Source organism: Pteropus medius, unplaced genomic scaffold (assembly GCF_902729225.1).
Source record: "Pteropus medius unplaced genomic scaffold, Ma_sr-lr_union100, whole genome shotgun sequence".
Classification (NCBI taxonomy): Eukaryota; Metazoa; Chordata; class Mammalia; order Chiroptera; family Pteropodidae; genus Pteropus; species Pteropus medius.
Window position 1 is genome coordinate 1,103,942 of NW_024355109.1, and position 16,062 is coordinate 1,120,003.

The following is a 16,062-nucleotide window of genomic DNA, read 5'->3' on the forward strand; positions in this document are numbered from 1 at the left end:
TAAGTCTTTGTACTGGGCAGCCAGCAGGCCAAGCCACTGTCACCAAAAACAAGCTTCGAGTGCTCAAAGTAGGAAACGGGTTTATTGAGTGTCCAGTCTCTGGCCCTGGCTGGTGAGTGAGAGGCAAGTCTGGGGCCCCTGCCCCCAATAACACAGAGGCCTCAGGAAGATGGTGTGCTTCCTGATGGTCCCCAACCTTGTTTTCAGGAGAATTTCCACACCCAGCACTCCCCACCTCCACCCCCAGTCAAGCTCAGCCTGGAAGAGCTCATGTCCTGAGGCTAAAGGACCCCACTCTGTGACTGTGTACTCTCGTTCCCATCTATCACCAAAACACTGGGACCCAAAGGTGACTAAGGGGCTCCTGCCTCAGCAGGAGTCAGCCTCCACAGGAGATGGTCTGTGTTTGTGTCCAGGGCCCAGTAACCCAGCCACAGTGCTCTTGTGATGTCTCAGGATGACAGGAGTCCAGGCTCCCTAGATCCCGTGGTGCCTGAGGTACCCACAGGCCGGCTCACGGATGCTTCCAGCGAATGTGCTTCTGCAGCGTGTTCTGCTCCATAAATCGTCGTGGGCAGTGCGGACACTGAAACGGACGCTCCCCTGAGTGGACCCGGCTGTGCTGGGCCAGCTCCCCCGCCTCCCGGAAGCGGCGAGGACAGAGCGGGCAGCCATGGGGCCGCCCGCCACCTGCTCGGTGAATGGAGTGGTGCCGTGCCAGGTGACTGGCGCGCTTGAATGCCTTCCCACAGGTGTCACACTCAAAGGGCTTCACTTCTGAGTGGGTGATGCTGTGTCGCTGGAGGTACGACATGTACTCGAAGACCCGCGAACACACTGGGCAGCTGTAGCACTTTTTCTGAGACGAAGCCCCATCGGCCCCAGGCTGCCTCTGAGCCTCTTCGTCCACCAACACCGTATATGGGACGCCCTGGGTGTCAATTAGCAGGTAGTGGTTGGGCCTCGGAGGGGACGAGGTCTGGGGAGATGCCGTGGAGGAGGAAGGTCCAGGTTCTGAGGACCGGCCTGTCCGAGAGGGAGGGGTCTCCATGGCCTCAGCGGAGGGCAGCGCAGGGGCCTGGGGGCAAGGGGCCGGCAGCACCAGCATCCGGAAGGTGGCTGAGGCCTGGTGGGTGGGAGAGAGGGGGAGGTTACACAGCTCCATTTTTCCTCTCTGTGGACCCTGCCCAGGACTTTTGATGCCTCCATCCTCCTCCAGTCCTTATGCCCTGGACTCTGACCCTCCGTAAGGCTCCTAGGGTCTCCCTCGGGAAACTCTTCCTATTCTCTGTTCCACCTCTCACTGTAGGCACAAGATCTCTGCCCATCTAGACACAACCAGGACTTCACTGCCTCCCCTACTGTGCCCTATTCAGGCCACTGGGTACCCGCTCCCCTGGCCCCGCCGCAGGGCCCCACCCTATATACCTCCAGGCCCCCTCTCCCTTCTCTACGCCCCTGAGCCTACGCACTCCATCCAGAAGCCTGTCCACCTCTTCATACACACCCAAGCCTTCTCATACGGACTGCCACGTTAGGACCCCGGGTGCGAACACCTCTGCCCCTCCCCTAGCAGGCTACCTCTAGGCTCTAGTCCACGCCCATCTACCCCCAGTTCTGCCTAGGTCCTAGCGCTCCCCAGTGATCCACCCGCGGCTGGGCCTCTGAGCCTCTCCACGCGAGTTGTAGGAAGCGCCCTCCCCGCCCCGCACGCAGGTTCCCGCTGGCCCAGCTCCGCCCCCTCCGAGGCCCGCGCCCGCCTCCCGGCCCCCGTACCCGGTGCAGCAGCCTCTCGGATCCGGGCGACTTCGGAACGGCTCTGGGCTACACCCGTGGTATCAGGCGGCGGCGGCACAGAGGGAGGTCTTTAGGAGTCTCCGAATAGTTGGCGGCGCCGGTAAGAGGAGAACCCGAGACAGAAAAGAGGGTCCAGAGAAGGAAGGTGGGGGAGCGGGGAACCTAGGCCTTCGGTAAATGGCTCCGGCCAGAAACACATACTACGATGAAGGTTCCCAGGTGCTTATGGTCCACTCTCTACCCCGAACCCCGCCGTGCCCCGCCCCCAGACGCCATTCGCAAATAAGAACCCTAAAGTGGAGTGTGGAATGTTTATTGAGTAAAGGGTGAGGGTAGTGGGTGGAAGAGGGGTTGATACAGAATGGGACCAGACCGTGCCCGTGCTCTTGTCAAATCTACCACACGGGCAATCGTTCACCACTTCGGAGCAGAAAAACAGGGCTCAGAGAGGTTAAGTCACTTGCAAAAGCTCACACAGCACAGCTGGGCCAGAACCCAGTTCCGACTGGCTCGCAGGCCCAGGGAGGGGCAACGACTTGGTCTACATCACAGATAGCTAGAGAGGGAAAGAAGGAAGGTACGAATGACGTTTCTCTCTTTGGACAGATAGGGAGACAGGCCCAGGGTAAGGCAGTAACCTCAGCAGAGCCAGGGCGTGTGTATGGGAGTGCCGCCGTGTGGGTCAGACTCGGAGGCCCAGAGCCGGGTAGAGCAGCACGGGCCCAATCGGAGCTTAGTGTAGGCGCACGTGCTGCGCCAGCTCCGCGGCATCCTGGAAGCGGCGCGGGCAGAGTGGGCAGGTGTGCGGGGGACCAGCGCGGGCGCGGTGCGTGGCGCGGTGCCGGGACAGATGGCTGGAGCGCTTGAAGGCCTTGCCACAGGCGCCGCACGTGAAAGGCTTGAGGTCCGAGTGCGACACGCGGTGGCTCTGCAGCCGCAGGGGGCTGGCAAAGACGCGGGCGCACTCTGGGCAGCTGTAGCCCTTTCGAGGACCAGGCTCTCCTGGTGGTGCCTCGCGCTGGGGCGGGCCCCGGGGCTCCTCCTCCAGCTGCACCGTGTACGTGTAGGGGACCCCGTTGGCGTCGATGAGCAGGTGGCGGCCCAGCCGCGGGGGTCGGGGCCCCGCCGCCGAGGAAGGAGTGGAGGAAGGGCCTTCCGTCTTGGGGAAAGGGGGAGCCTTGGGGGGCGGTGGGTCCATGGCCTCCGGAGAGGAGGACCGAGGATGGGGTGGTCGCGGGGGCAGCAGCAGCATCTGGAGCGGCAACTGGGAGCGGTGGAGGGGAGAGAAGTCAAAATTGCCACTTCCTGGGGAAAGTGTCCCTACCCAATCTGTACCACTGACCTACCTCCCCTACAAGAAAGAAACTGACTCCAGGCCAGACTGCTCTGGTTCTGTCAAGCTTCTTCCCGGGACACCTCCAACTGAGCTTGGCTTATCTTGGCCCCAACCTGCCTCTCCACCTGGGTCCTCCTCCCAGCCACCAGACCAGGCCCGAGGGCATCATCCCACCACTTCCCACAAGAGCCAATCAATCTCAAGTCTATTTCCCCTCTTTACAGCTATTTGGCCTCTTTTATCCCACAACTGGGCCCTTCAGGCCTCCTGAAGGGTCGCTTTCTCTTCTGGCAGCCCCAATTCAGGTTGCATCCTCTCCGCAGGACTACTGCAGCAGACCCTTCTCTGACCCTGAGAGCGCCCCAGATCTGCATCCCCACTAGGTACCTTGTAAGTCCTCCCCATCTCTGGATACATGTGTGTCCTCTCCATTTCCTTCTGAGGTACATCTCCAAAACCCTACTAACCCAGTTCCCCACTTTTCACGCAGGGCTCCTCTATCCTGTTTCTACCCCACAGCACCTCAAGGTCTTCCCATCCTAGCTTCATTCCCTAGCCCATCATCTGGATTTCGTGTGTACGTCCGTAGGACCCTCAGCAGCCTGCCGTCTGTATACTCCACCGCCCCTGAACCTTGCTACCTCCTGCGTTGCCCCCAAAGGTCCTTCTATCCCCAGCCCTACACGCAAGCTACTGATACCTTCACTTCTCTCTGTACCCTCAGGGGCCTCCTCCCTGTCACATGCACCCAGCCCTCTGGGGTCCCTTTCCCAAACTACCTCTCCCAAGGACTTCGCTCTCCTTTCTGTGTGCAGTTGGCGTCTTTAATGCTCCAGCCCTCGCCCTGCTATACCCAGCAGAGCCCCTCCGCCCGCTTCTCTATCCCCTTCCTCCTGTACTCCAGCACCCATCTGTCCCCGTCCCCACTACACCCCCGGGACCACCCTCGCTCCCGCACTTGTGCAAAGCGCTGGGGTCTCCATCTCCCCTCCTATCTGTCCCTCGGCATCTTCCTCGCCCTGCCCCACCCCCACCCCGGGAGCGCCAGCCCCTCCCCCGCCCTGCCCGGCCTCGCGCCGTCCTGGAGTCAGGCTCCTCCCTCCATCCCGGCCCCCGTACCCAGTGAGGCAGCTTCTTGGGTCCGGAAGAGCGGGAGCGAGGTCCCGGACGGCCCGGGCTTCCCCTCGCGAATGCCGGCGGCGGCAGGACCGAGACTTCCGGGAGCTCCGGGCCGGCGGCGCCGGAGACGCGGGCGCGGGGGGCGCGGGCGCGGGGGCGCGAGGGGCGGCGGCGTCCTTTGGAAAAGGCGCCGGCCGGAAACGCGCGCGCCGGCACGAAGGTTCCGCCGCCGGTGAGCCGCGGCTTGCATTGCCCTCCTTTATTGAGCACCCCCGGGGGCAGAGGGCAAGGGTTCGGGTACGAAGAAGCCAGCCTCTCGTACCCCGCTCCCCTCACATCCCTGGCAGGAACAGTTCAATCACTGTGACAGTGATTGATTTATAAGCTGAGTCTCACAAGGAATGGGTGCGCCCAGTTTGTTCTGCTTACACTGGGTCGCCCCACCTGCGTCCCCTGCCCAACAGTGCCCAGGGCGGGAGAAGAGACGTGTCTGTCGGTGGGGTAAATAGGGAGACTGGGGTCCGGAAGCCAGCCATTGGTTCTGATGTGGCACAGCCAGGATTCTCTGGCTTAGTATATGGGGAAACTAAGGCCCAGAGAAGGCCGGATAGGGAGGTGGGGCACTTTCCCACTGGGCAGATGGGGAAACCGAGGCCCAGACGTCGCCAGGTAGAGATGGGAACCGTGGTCCTTCCCTTAGGGCAGGTGGGGAAGCTGAGGTCCAGGGAGCATTAACGACCCATTCTTGATGGCTACCGGCACAAAGCGCGTTGGTTAGAGGGAGAAACTGCGGCGGGAAAGCGACGTGGGCAGGCATGCTGTGGTTGTGAGCCGAGGCCGCGCCAGGGGAGTGGGGCGCTCGAAGGCCCGGCCGCAGGCGGCGCGCGCGAAGAGCTTGAGCGTAGAGTGCGATCGCAGTGTCGCTGCAGATGAACGCGGGAGCCGCACGCCTGGCGCCTGCAGCTCTTCCTTTCGCTGCGCGGTGAACTCGAGGCGCACGTCACGTGTGTCCATGAGCAGGTAGCAGCAAGACCGGGAGCGCGCTGCAAACGGCGCAGGGGCCAGCGGAGTCCATCGCCTCGGGGCAGGGCCTGAGGGGGACGCCGGCAGCTGGCAGAGCAGCTGGGAGTTCGGAGGGGAGATAAGTGGCCTGTTTCCGCGCGCAGTTCCAGGACCCCGGAGGCGTTCAGAGTTGCGTCCCAGGAAACTGGCAAAAAGAACTTTCGCGATAACGGAAATGTTTTATGATCCGCGCACAGTCCAATGGGACAGCAACTGGCCACATGGCGCTACTGCGCACTTAATACATGGCTAGTGCGGCTGAGGACCAGGATATTAAACATTACCTCGTTTAAATCTAAATAGATTTAAGATGTGGCTTGTGGCTGCCTACCTATGGGACTGCTGTAATCCACCTTCAAGGGCCAAAACGGGCTCCCGACGTATTTCCAGGACTTCAAAGGAAAATAAAGATGTAACCGATCTCATGAATGACTTTGGTACTGATTACATTTTGAACCGATTCTACTTTGGACATGTTGGGTTTCCTAGGGAATGTTATTACACTCAGCCTCACTAGCTCCTTTCACTTGTTTAAGTGTGGCGCACGTTGTTTCTACCCAGCAGCCTTCTTGAGGTCCTTTCTGTCTGGCGATTTCATGGGGAGAGTGGAGACTAGTAAACTGAGAAGGCACGAAGGAGTTAAGGGTGACACACGTGACGTTCGCCTTCTGTCCACATCGTGGTTTCTCAGCCTCCTCGCTACTGACACTTTGCTGGGGGGGAAGTGAGGGCTCTGGGATGTTGAGCAGCATCCCTGGGCTCCACCCTCCAGCTGTGAGTAGCACCTTCCCTCCCCACTCCCTGTTGTTAAAACAGACATTGCCAGATGTCCCCCAAGGGTTAACTTTACCCCAGCCTACAGACAACTACCCAGTCTGAGTCTCCCGCCCAGATCACCTCCTTGAGTTTCAGACCCATAAACCCACCCCCACCCCCAGAAATAATGACAATGACCAACACTTACTGATCCCTCACTATGGTGCCAAGCCACTGTGAAATGCACCACATCCTCAGAGCAGACCCACAAGGTAGGTGCCACAAGGATGCTGACTTTGGAGATGAGGAAACTCATCAGAGTGCTGCCCCACCAACCCCTCCCATTCCCCAGAGCCCTCGTGTTTGCTGTTCCCCTCTCTGAAATGTTCCTTTCAGCCCTTCACAAAGACAGAACCTTTCTGGCCACTCAGGTCTCAACTCCAACAACACGTCACCACTGAGGCTTCGCTGGTTATGTTATAGATCAAGTAGATGATGCCCTGATCTGTCTTGTGAATCTGTTCGTTTCTTCACGTGCCACGTTGACACTAATACAGTCTTGCTTATTTACTGATTTGCTGTTTCACTGCCTGCCTTTCCCCATCTCCACAAAGGCAGGGCCCAGCTCTGTCCTCAGGATCTAGCAAAGGTGTCAGGAGAGGGTAGAGGTTCAAATCAATATTGGTTGCATGATGAGTGAATGAATGAATGAATGAATTTGATCACCCCATCCAAGAGCGAAGCATTATTTCCACCATCCTCCCCAAAAAACCCACTTCTCTTCCAGGACATGATCAGAATGAAGCCGTACCAGGCACACAAGCTTGGAACCTCAAATGTCCCCACCCCCAACACACACACACTTCCTCACTGCCCAAAGCCAGGCAGGCATCAGGTTCTGTCCACTCCCCCACCCTGAAATGTTCTCAAAGCTATATGCTCCCCTACGTCCCCCAAGCCCCAGCTCACCTGGGCTCCTCTACCAGCCTTCTCCCTGGCTCCTCTCCCATGCCAACCAACAAGACTCTCTCACAACTGTGGTGGATGAAACTTCTGCACCATTCAAAACCCTGTCACGGCCCCTGGTCCCCTAAGGACCAAGTCCCCAAGTTCCTCTATCTGGCATTTCAGGTGGCCCAGCCACTTTGCCTCACCTCTCACTCCTATGACTAGACCTTGAACTTGTGTGGCTCTGGGTGCAAAGGCTCATGCGTCTTCCTCTGCTGCCAGGCTTCTTCTCTGCCTCCAGAAGCCTCTGTGCCCCACCTCCCAAGATGGCTGGGCACCTCTGGTATGCCATGCTCAGCAGTCCACCAGCTCCACAAGGATCTAACACTGCCTCTGCTTGGGACCCTCCCAAGGCTCCGCCTACAGTCAAAACCCCTTAGCCTGGCATTCGAGGCCTCTCGCCCTCCACCCCAGCCCTTTCTTATCCCGCCCCTCATCCAGCCTCACCAGATAGCCACAGTGAGCCAGTCTCACTTCTCGGTTCACGCTTCAAATTATGAAACCCTGTACCTCTTCTCATGCTAACTGGGACCCCCATCCCAAGCTCCTCCACTATCAAACAAACACCATAGCCTTCAGCTGTCTCTTTCCAGCCTCACCTACAACTTATCGGTTACTCATGTCCTCCAAACTTCGGACAAGGGCCCCACCTACTCCTCTCAACAACCCAGTGGGCTGGGCAACCCACTCACTGCCTTGGATCTCCAGCCCTGGGACCTGGAGACGGCACTCAAATCTGGTGCCTCCCACTCCAGCACCCTCACTTCCCTCGGGCTGCCTGAACCCTCCCAACCTGCAATCTGAGCCCTGCCTCCTTCAAGAACCTTTCCTCTCTTCTCAACATCCACCGTTCATCCCGTTATTTCATGTTCCTATCCAACAACTCCTTCTCCCCTTCTTACATGCCCCTAGATTACCAGCCTGTGCTTTGAGGTCAACTTGTGTCCAACTAATCTGTTCTTCGGGCTTCCTGTCCTCCTGTCTGTACCATGTTCCAGGTCTCCCCAACCCTCCCTCACAGGGCTTCTCAGTCTCTGAGGCCCACTGCCTCAGGGACTATTGCGTCCCACACCCCAAGTCCCTCGCGTCTCACCCAGGGCCCTCACTGCTCCGTTGATTAGGACTCTAAAAATACCACCTGTCCTGCACCTACCCACTTCCTCGAGTCCCAGCCCAGTCTCCATACTTAGGTATAACCAACTTTTGGGTCCAGAAGTAGCTGCAGGGATGAGTTCCGGGATGGCTCCAACCTCTGGAACAGAGGGAGGTGCCCCTAGGAAAGCACTCTGGCCAGTAACTTACATCCTCAAAAGAGAGGTTTTTACATCATTTGGGTTCCAACCCTACCCCAGAAATTATAAAAGAATCAAAACTAACAAACATTTATTGAGCCTGTCTCAGCAGGCACGAGTCGCTATAAAGAAATGGAACAGTATGCGCTTCTTTCGTACGGCATGTGACATTTGTAGCTCACTTGTAATACTGATGTCTCATTCATCCCATGGATGAATGGATATGGAATGTGGGCTGTACCCTGTTTTTCAGATTGGGAAACTGAGTTCCAGAATGGGACAGTGACTGATCCAAGGCTATAAAGTGGGGCTGTGGCGGTCAAAGGGGACTCTCCTGCCTGTCACCACAAGACATTCTCTATTTCAGGAATGAGAAACCTGAGGCCTCTACCCTCTGTACAAGAAACAAGAGTCTATGGAGCCCCTGTGGCCTCCCCACCATCCAGGAAATTCCTTCCACCTGTGCTGGGCAAGCTGTCCAGCCTCCTGCAAATGCCGGCACACTGTGGGCAGGTGCGAACCCAACCCTACCAGGCCGGTGTACAAAGTGATGCCAGAAGATGGCTGCGTAGCTCAAAGGTCTCGCTGCAGACAATAGCCGGAGGCTCAGTGGCAGACATGGGGGCTCCTCAGGGGCAGGCGTCTCTTGAAGACCTGGAGGCACTGGGGACAAGTGAGCCCTTGGGGGGCTCCAGCTCCAGCTAGGGGTCCTCCTCCATGTACAGAAATATGGAACACCATTCCTGTTAGTGGGCAGGGGACGGAGGAACACATGGGGGCCAGTTCAGGGGCAGGAGGCCCTCAGGAGGGCAGAGGCTCATGGCCTCCAGAGAGAACCAAGGGTTGCCTAATTCTGGCCCTTTGTGTTTGCTGTATAGCAGCAAAGTCACTAGCCTTTTCTGATCTGGGTATTACATTCAGTAATACAAGCAGCTAAAGGAAGGAAAAACTGCATGAACTGAAGGTGGGGAAAAGTAAGCTAAAGGTCGAGGTGATCACAGAACCTGCCCCAATCTTGGCTTCCCTGTACCATCCTCCATCCCCTGCTCCTTAAACTCATCTCTCGAGGCAGCTGGGGGATTTGCCATGGACCTCAGAGAGTGTGCCCAAACTCTAGATTGTCTGAACTTCACGACGTCACATTCCCAGGATTTGCAGGGGCCTATTGCATCAATCAACCAATTCCTGGGAGGTGCGCTGAGGGCCTTCTTACATGCCCCTAGAATCTGTGTGACTTATATATTTCTTTAATTGCCTTCCATCTCCTCTTTCCAACCCCTGGAGGGTTTTGTCTTCCCTGCATTCCTCTTCTGCCCTGCGAGGGTAAGCCTTCTCTCTCCTAGAACCTCCCCGAAGTCCTGAGTCTTTATCTCCCCAATTCCAACATCTTTTCATGCTTGTCCTGTGACACCAAGTACGCGTTTTCATTCCCCTGGAAGTCTGTCACCTCGGAGACTCACGCCATCACCGCCCACCATCTCTCTCTGGTTCCTGTCCCTTCTGTGTTCCCAAGGGATCGTCCGACACGAACCTCCTCGGTCCTCCCCTTGGTCCTCTCAACAGGTCAGTCGGCTCTGGTGTCTTCCATCCCCCAGGATGCTCCAAACTCCCCAGGGGCCCCTCCCCATCATGCTCTGGGACCCCGACTCCAGGCGCGGCCCTTTCCGTCGGTGCGGAATGAGCAGCTGCCGCCTGGGAGTCTGTTTCCGGAACGCAGGAGGCGGGGGAACACGAGAGCTGCAAAGGGCCGTCGGGCTGCGACCCACAAGAAGGGGAAGGGTGTTCACGTGAATATCTTTCGGCCAGAAACACACAACCTCGAAGGAAGGGTTCCAATAGCCTCTAGTTCCACTGACCTGAATGTCAATCATTATATTCAACAAATATTTGTTAAGTGCCTCCCACATGCCAGCTTCTGGGGCTAAAACAGGGAGCGAACTCGAACGAAGTAATCTCTGCCTTCTTTCCTCTTAGAGGCGACAAATCGTATCTTTACCGACTGCATGCTGCAACAAGGAACTCTCCTAAGCCTCGTGGGGGCGACAAAGACCAAAATATCGACATGTCTCACCCACTTCAGCACCTGGGAGAAGCAAGTCAGGATAACAATTCAGAGACTGAAATTTAGAGATGGGCACGGACGCGCTCAGCGTCACTAAAGACTCTTATATAGGACGAGACTAGATTTCGAAGAAGGTCCTTTAGTGTCCCAAATTCAACTGATGCCCGTGAAGCTTAAGCTTTCGAGGCTCCTCGCACAAGCCCCTCCCTAAGTAATGAGTGTGGACAATTCAGAGTAGTTAAGATTAGCAACTGCTATACAAATCTACACACACACACACACACACACACACACACACACACACTTGGAATTCCACAGCAGGTACATACAACGTCTAGGGCCCATGACACTTTTAGGAGCCCACTAAAAAAAAACTTTGAAATCTGAAGAAAAATCTAACCCAGCCTAGTTTATCTTTGTCTTTATATCAACACGGTTGTGAAATATAATTTAAATATATTTTTTAGAAATAACAGGCCCATGAAGGCAGATATGCCAGGGCCCATGAAAACACTGGAGACAGTGAACAAAGTCATATCATCTCATATATGTAGCAAAATAAGAAAGACATGCATGAGAATGAGAAACAAAATGCAAACCCTAATAACCTCAGGTGAGGGAGGGAGGGAGGAGAATGGATGGGGGTACAAAGAGGGCTTAGATTCCATATGTAACGTATATTTTAAGTTTATTAGTGAGCGTGAGAAGTTGTCTATATTATTCTGAATACCGTTTGTATATAGAACTAATTCATAATAAGATAAATATAAATAAAAGACTTCTTATGTGTTAGTCAAGATAGTATAGGTTATGTTGCTGTAATAAACACCCCAAAACTCAGTGGCTTGACACAACAAATGTGTATTTTAAATGTATATCTCCGAGGAAGATCAGCACCAGGTTGTGTTCACTGTAGATACTCTGGAACTTAAGCTGGTTGGAAACTTAACGTCAACGAGCAGATCCCTAAGCATAGAATGACAGAAATGGAATGTGGTGACCCATTCCTGACTCTCACTATGAGCTGAAGTTGACATACGTTGCTATCGCACTGGCCAAAGAAAAGTACATGGCCTCGTCTAACTGCAAAGAGAAATGCAATCTTACCACATTCCCAGGAGGAGAAATGGGGAATTTAGGATAGATCGTAATGTTTAGGCACCTCCTATGATGCCTTTCCACAAAAAACATGTAAGAGTGTCCCAAAAGTCTTCCACATCTCTTTTCTCACTGAGTTTTCACAACAGCTTTACAGTTTTACACATGAGAAATTGTATACATGGTCCAAAGAAGTATAGTGACTTATCCAAGATCACACTGCCAGGCCACGCAAGGAATAAGTAAGTGGATGGCCAAGAGCCCAGGCCTGTCCTTGGTGCTGCCGAAAACGCCCGTCTTTTCCCAAACGTCACACCGACCTGCGGATTTGGGCTGCATCCCAGCACCATCAGTGTTGCTGTTTCCAGAAAATCTTTCTGTAAACGGACTTAGAAATCCGTACATTCGTAAACTTTGCATCACTGCGTTATCATGAGCCATGCAGAGAAGGTGACGACAAAAATATGTAGTATGAACAGAGAACAAAGGTTATTAAATTCTGGTGAGGGTCAACTGACAGCCAGGAGTCTACCAATTTCGGTTAAACAGAGAAATTCGAGTTAGCTCGCAGCTCCCCAGCGCCCCACGCAGGCTTTCTCCTTGCGGAGGAGTGTACCAAGTAATTAGGAAGGAAAGCTATCTTTTCCTCCCGGAGTTAGGGGACCCAGGCCACCTGGAAGCCCCGCCCCGCCCTCCAGGGCGCCTGCGCCGTGGCTCTGACGGCCGTCCGAACCCCACCCCCTTCCAGAGCGACCACTGGCTTTGGGGGGCGGGGCCTGGGCACAAGATGGCTGCCGCGCGCCCGGAGTCCCTGAGTCCGAACTCTGCGGCCCCAGAGCCGCGATCCCCGGAGCCGCCGGACGTGGTGCGGGCGAGAAAGGGGTCTGAGCCGGGAGCTCGAGACGGGAGGAGGTCAGGGGAGGGGGGGGGGCAGGGCAGGGGCCTATGAGGAGTCCTGGGCAGGGGGTTCTTAGAGCTCCAGCCCTGGGGCAGGAGCCTCTCAGTTGGGAGGAAGGGGCAGGGTTTAGAAGGAGCCTATGGAGGGGGGAGGGGCTTAGTGGGGAGGAGGAGGCTGAGGAGAGGTTGTGGGGAACATCTGGGCGGGAGAGGGGTCCAGGGAAGAGTCCCAGAGATTGAGTTTGTCTAATTAGGGGGCGGAGTCTTCAGAGGGGTGGGGCCAGCGAGAGATTATGAGGCTAGCGAACTTGGATGGAAGGTTGAGGTGACCCTGAAAGACAAGGGCGGGGGCACCCACGTTAGGGTGGGGTGACAATTTTGCAAGGGATGCAGAGATGCATCTCGAATGCCCAAGGGAGGACTTGGGGGGTGGAGAAATGACTGCTCCAGGTGACTTCGGAACCGCCCTCAGGTTCCCCCACTCAGGACTGGAGAGGAACTGAGGACATTCATTCATCCAACAAACATTTACTGAGCTCCGACTTGGGCTCAGTGGATGAATAAGTGAACCAGACAAATAAGGACTGCATCCTTGGACCTTGCAGTCTAGTACGAGAGAGAGACAGTAAAGGAGATTTATTGTTAATGTTCTAGAAAGGAAGTAGATGGAGCTGCTAGAGTTGGGGGTAGGGCAGCTAAATTTAGACCAGAGTCAGCTGTGTGCCGGCTTATATTTACACTGGGGTCAGAGACAGAAGCAGGAGCCAGAGAGCCATGGATATTATGATGATGGTCTTGGATTTTAAGTGCAGTTGGAGCCACGCGAGAGTTTTGAGTGGCAAAATTACTTGATCTTTTTTTCCGTTCTCAAAAGGTTATTCGGACATTAGAGAGGTGGGTTGTAAGGAGCAGGCTAAGAAGTTCTGTTCAGGAGGCTTTTTCAGTGGTCAAGGCAAGAAATGATTGATTTAAGTGGATGGAGGAGAGACATGACTGGGTCGTGATATATTTCTGACAGGAGAGGAAATCTTATCGGGGATATAGTAGAATCCTGGAGGTAGGAGAGCAGGGTCTAGAAACAGGGGTGCCCAGTGTGCTACAAAGGAGATGGGTGTTTAATAAATGGGTGTGCTTTGGGGGGCCGTCGAGGCAAGGTCCACAGGCTCCTTGTCGCCTTCCCCACCCCACCCCCAGGTCCTGGTGCCTGATGACAACCGCCCCGCCACACCCCCGACTGACCTCATCGAGATCCAGGTCGTGAAGGTGACAGACACCACGCTAGTACCTGAGCCCCCCGAGCCAGGTTCTCTTCACTGTGCCTTGTGCCCAGCTGCTTTCCGGCTGGTCTCTGAGCTGCTGTTCCATGAACATGGCCATCTGGCAGGGGCTGAGGGCGGCGGGCAGGGTGGGGACCGAAGCCGGTGTCATGTGTGTGGCCACAGCTGCCCGGGACCCGCCAGCCTCCGCGCTCACTACAGCTTGCACACCGGAGAGCGCCCCTACCGCTGCCCCCTCTGCCCCAGGGCCTTCAAGGCCCTGGCGCCCCTGCTGCGGCACCAGCATCGGCATGGGGTGGAGCCAGGGACCTCTCAGAGGCCCCCAGAGGCAGCGGTGGCGGCTCGGGAACAGGGGCCCTGGGTGCCCGCAGAGCGGTCGGAGGTGGTGATGGCAGCGGCAGCTGCGGGCGCGGCAGTGGGGAAGCCCTTCGCCTGCAGGTTCTGCGCCAAACCTTTCCGCCGCTCCTCGGACATGCGCGACCACGAGCGCGTGCACACGGGCGAGCGGCCCTACCACTGCGGTGTCTGCGGCAAGGGCTTCACACAGTCCTCGGTGCTGAGCGGCCACGCCCGCATCCACACGGGCGAACGCCCCTTCCGCTGCGCCCTCTGCGATCGCACTTTCAACAACTCGTCCAACTTCCGCAAGCACCAGCGCACTCACTTCCACGGCCCGGGTCCCGGACTTAGAGACTCTGGAAGCCAGCTGGCAGCGGGGGCGGAGGGGCCAGGGCATGGTTGTGGAGCGGGAAACACTGTGGAAGAGACAACCACAGTGAAGGCGGAGGTCGACCAGTAGTCTGGGAGAGGAGGGACACTGGGCGTCAATATGGGAGGTAGGTGGTGGATTGCAGGGGTGGGGGGGTGGGGGGAACAAGGAGGCAGGCGACAGATGGGAATCTGAGGAAAAGATGACACAAAGCCATGAGCAGCTAATGTGGGAGAGCAGAGGGACAGCCAGGTTCATGGTGCCCACAGACCCACAGGGCACCTCCGAGAGATTCCAAGAAAGGCATAGATACAGTCCTGTAGATGTCCAGCTAAATGGAGGACCACGGATGGATGTCACTACCCCATCTGCCTGCTCCTTGGGTCATCCTTGCCCAAGAAACAGCATATCACAGCAGAGCCTGTCCATACACGGGAGCCAGAGTTGAATGGAAGGGCATCCAGGGTCTACTGTAGTGTCCTTGACCAGCCTTTCATCTGCAGAATTCTGGACTGTCTTGGGGCCTCGGGTGGAATAGATGGAACCTCTTGCCTACCTCACTGGGTCGTACTGAACATGGGATACCTACTCACCCACCCTCAGGCAGAAGACGCCAGCCAGGTCCTCCACAGAGACTGGGATCCCATCGCCTAGAAGCCAGAGGGTCCCCAAGTCATAGCCAAGAGCACTTGAGCCTCAAGGATGTCATTGTGACCAACCATAAGGATCTTGACTCCAAGAGCTGCTACCCCTTCTCCCATGGTGGTCCCTCCTTTGCCCACCAGACTCCTCTTCCCAGGCAACCGAAGCCCAGACAGCAAACAGGCCCTCCTAAAGTTTTAGTCTCAGAGCCTACGGCTCCCAGGTCTACAAAATAGCCTCAGGTTTCTGTAACTTCCTCCACTCCCAATCAGAAGCAAAGGGCATAGTGCCTAGTTCCAGGCTATCCCAAGGAAGGGTTAGCAGATGGCGACATGGTGGCTGGGCAGCATGTAGTGGTGTGCAGTGAGAGTGGGGGTGAGAGAGGACTTAGGCAGTGGAGGTGGGAAGTCTCCAGTTCTGTCCCTATTAAAGGACTTTCTGAAGGCTTTTTCAATGTCAGTTTTATGTTTGGGTTGCTGTGCTTGGGGGTTGGGGATCAAGGGACCCCCCTGTGGTCTTGCAGCATTCCTCTGTCCAAACCTCTTTGGAATGGGGGTGGACAGCATCTGGCTATTCACGAGTAGTATGTGGTTCAGCTGTGGGACTGGGGACCAGGGAAGGTTGGCAAAATAAAGGGACTCCTGTGATTAGTGACTCATTAAGGAGTCCGGATTTGCACACCTTCCTGTTCACCCAGCATTCCCATGATGTATCCTAAAGACAAATCATAACATAAACAAACCCCATTTCCCCCAAAGAGATGCCCACGCTTCCTACCTCCTCTGGCACCCGAGCTAGACACCTAGGAATGTCCTCTTCAGCTTTCATCCCTCCTCTACTGAGCGAATCCCTTATTGACTTCACACTATTGAGCCAGTGAAATCGCTTCAGAATCTGAACGCTCCTTTTTACCATTACTATTGTGGGCAAGCTGACAAAGGCCTCTAGTAGGGATGACACATCCCGTACAGTAGCCCAGCCTCCAGGCCCTTCCCGCTTCCTCCTCC

General features: G+C 56.0%; 3 protein-coding genes across 7 annotated transcripts; 1 reads left to right on the forward strand and 2 right to left on the reverse strand.

Annotated features, from left to right (window-relative positions):
• Positions 1-63: 63 nt before the first annotated feature.
• Positions 64-2,015, reverse strand: ZNF581 (zinc finger protein 581). Of its 5 annotated transcripts, none has more exons than XM_039857229.1 (2): positions 1,777-2,015; positions 64-1,126 (listed from the first exon to the last, which is right to left on the reverse strand). In XM_039857229.1, exon 2 carries the CDS (start codon positions 1,106-1,108, stop codon positions 515-517), a length of 594 nt encoding a protein of 197 aa, XP_039713163.1. In that variant the 5' UTR covers positions 1,109-1,126; positions 1,777-2,015; the 3' UTR covers positions 64-514. The 5 variants fall into 5 exon arrangements, with proteins under 5 accessions (XP_039713163.1, XP_039713166.1, XP_039713165.1 ...); XM_039857232.1 differs by having other exon boundaries at positions 1,582-1,974; XM_039857231.1 differs by having other exon boundaries at positions 1,508-1,974.
• Positions 2,016-2,094: 79 nt separating this feature from the next.
• ZNF580 (zinc finger protein 580) lies at positions 2,095-6,210 on the reverse strand. The gene is given in 4 exon segments (XM_039857227.1): positions 2,095-3,061; positions 4,253-4,356; positions 4,359-4,418; positions 4,421-6,210. Coding segments are annotated over 4 exon segments (777 nt in total). The 5' UTR covers positions 4,503-6,210; the 3' UTR covers positions 2,095-2,530.
• Positions 6,211-12,276: 6,066 nt separating this feature from the next.
• Positions 12,277-15,509, forward strand: ZNF784 (zinc finger protein 784). Its single transcript, XM_039857213.1, has 3 exons — positions 12,277-12,395; positions 13,622-14,540; positions 14,917-15,509. The coding sequence occupies exons 1-2, from the start codon at positions 12,318-12,320 to the stop codon at positions 14,501-14,503; spliced, it is 960 nt and encodes a 319-aa protein (XP_039713147.1). The 5' UTR covers positions 12,277-12,317; the 3' UTR covers positions 14,504-14,540; positions 14,917-15,509.
• The last annotated feature ends 553 nt before the right edge of the window (positions 15,510-16,062 follow it).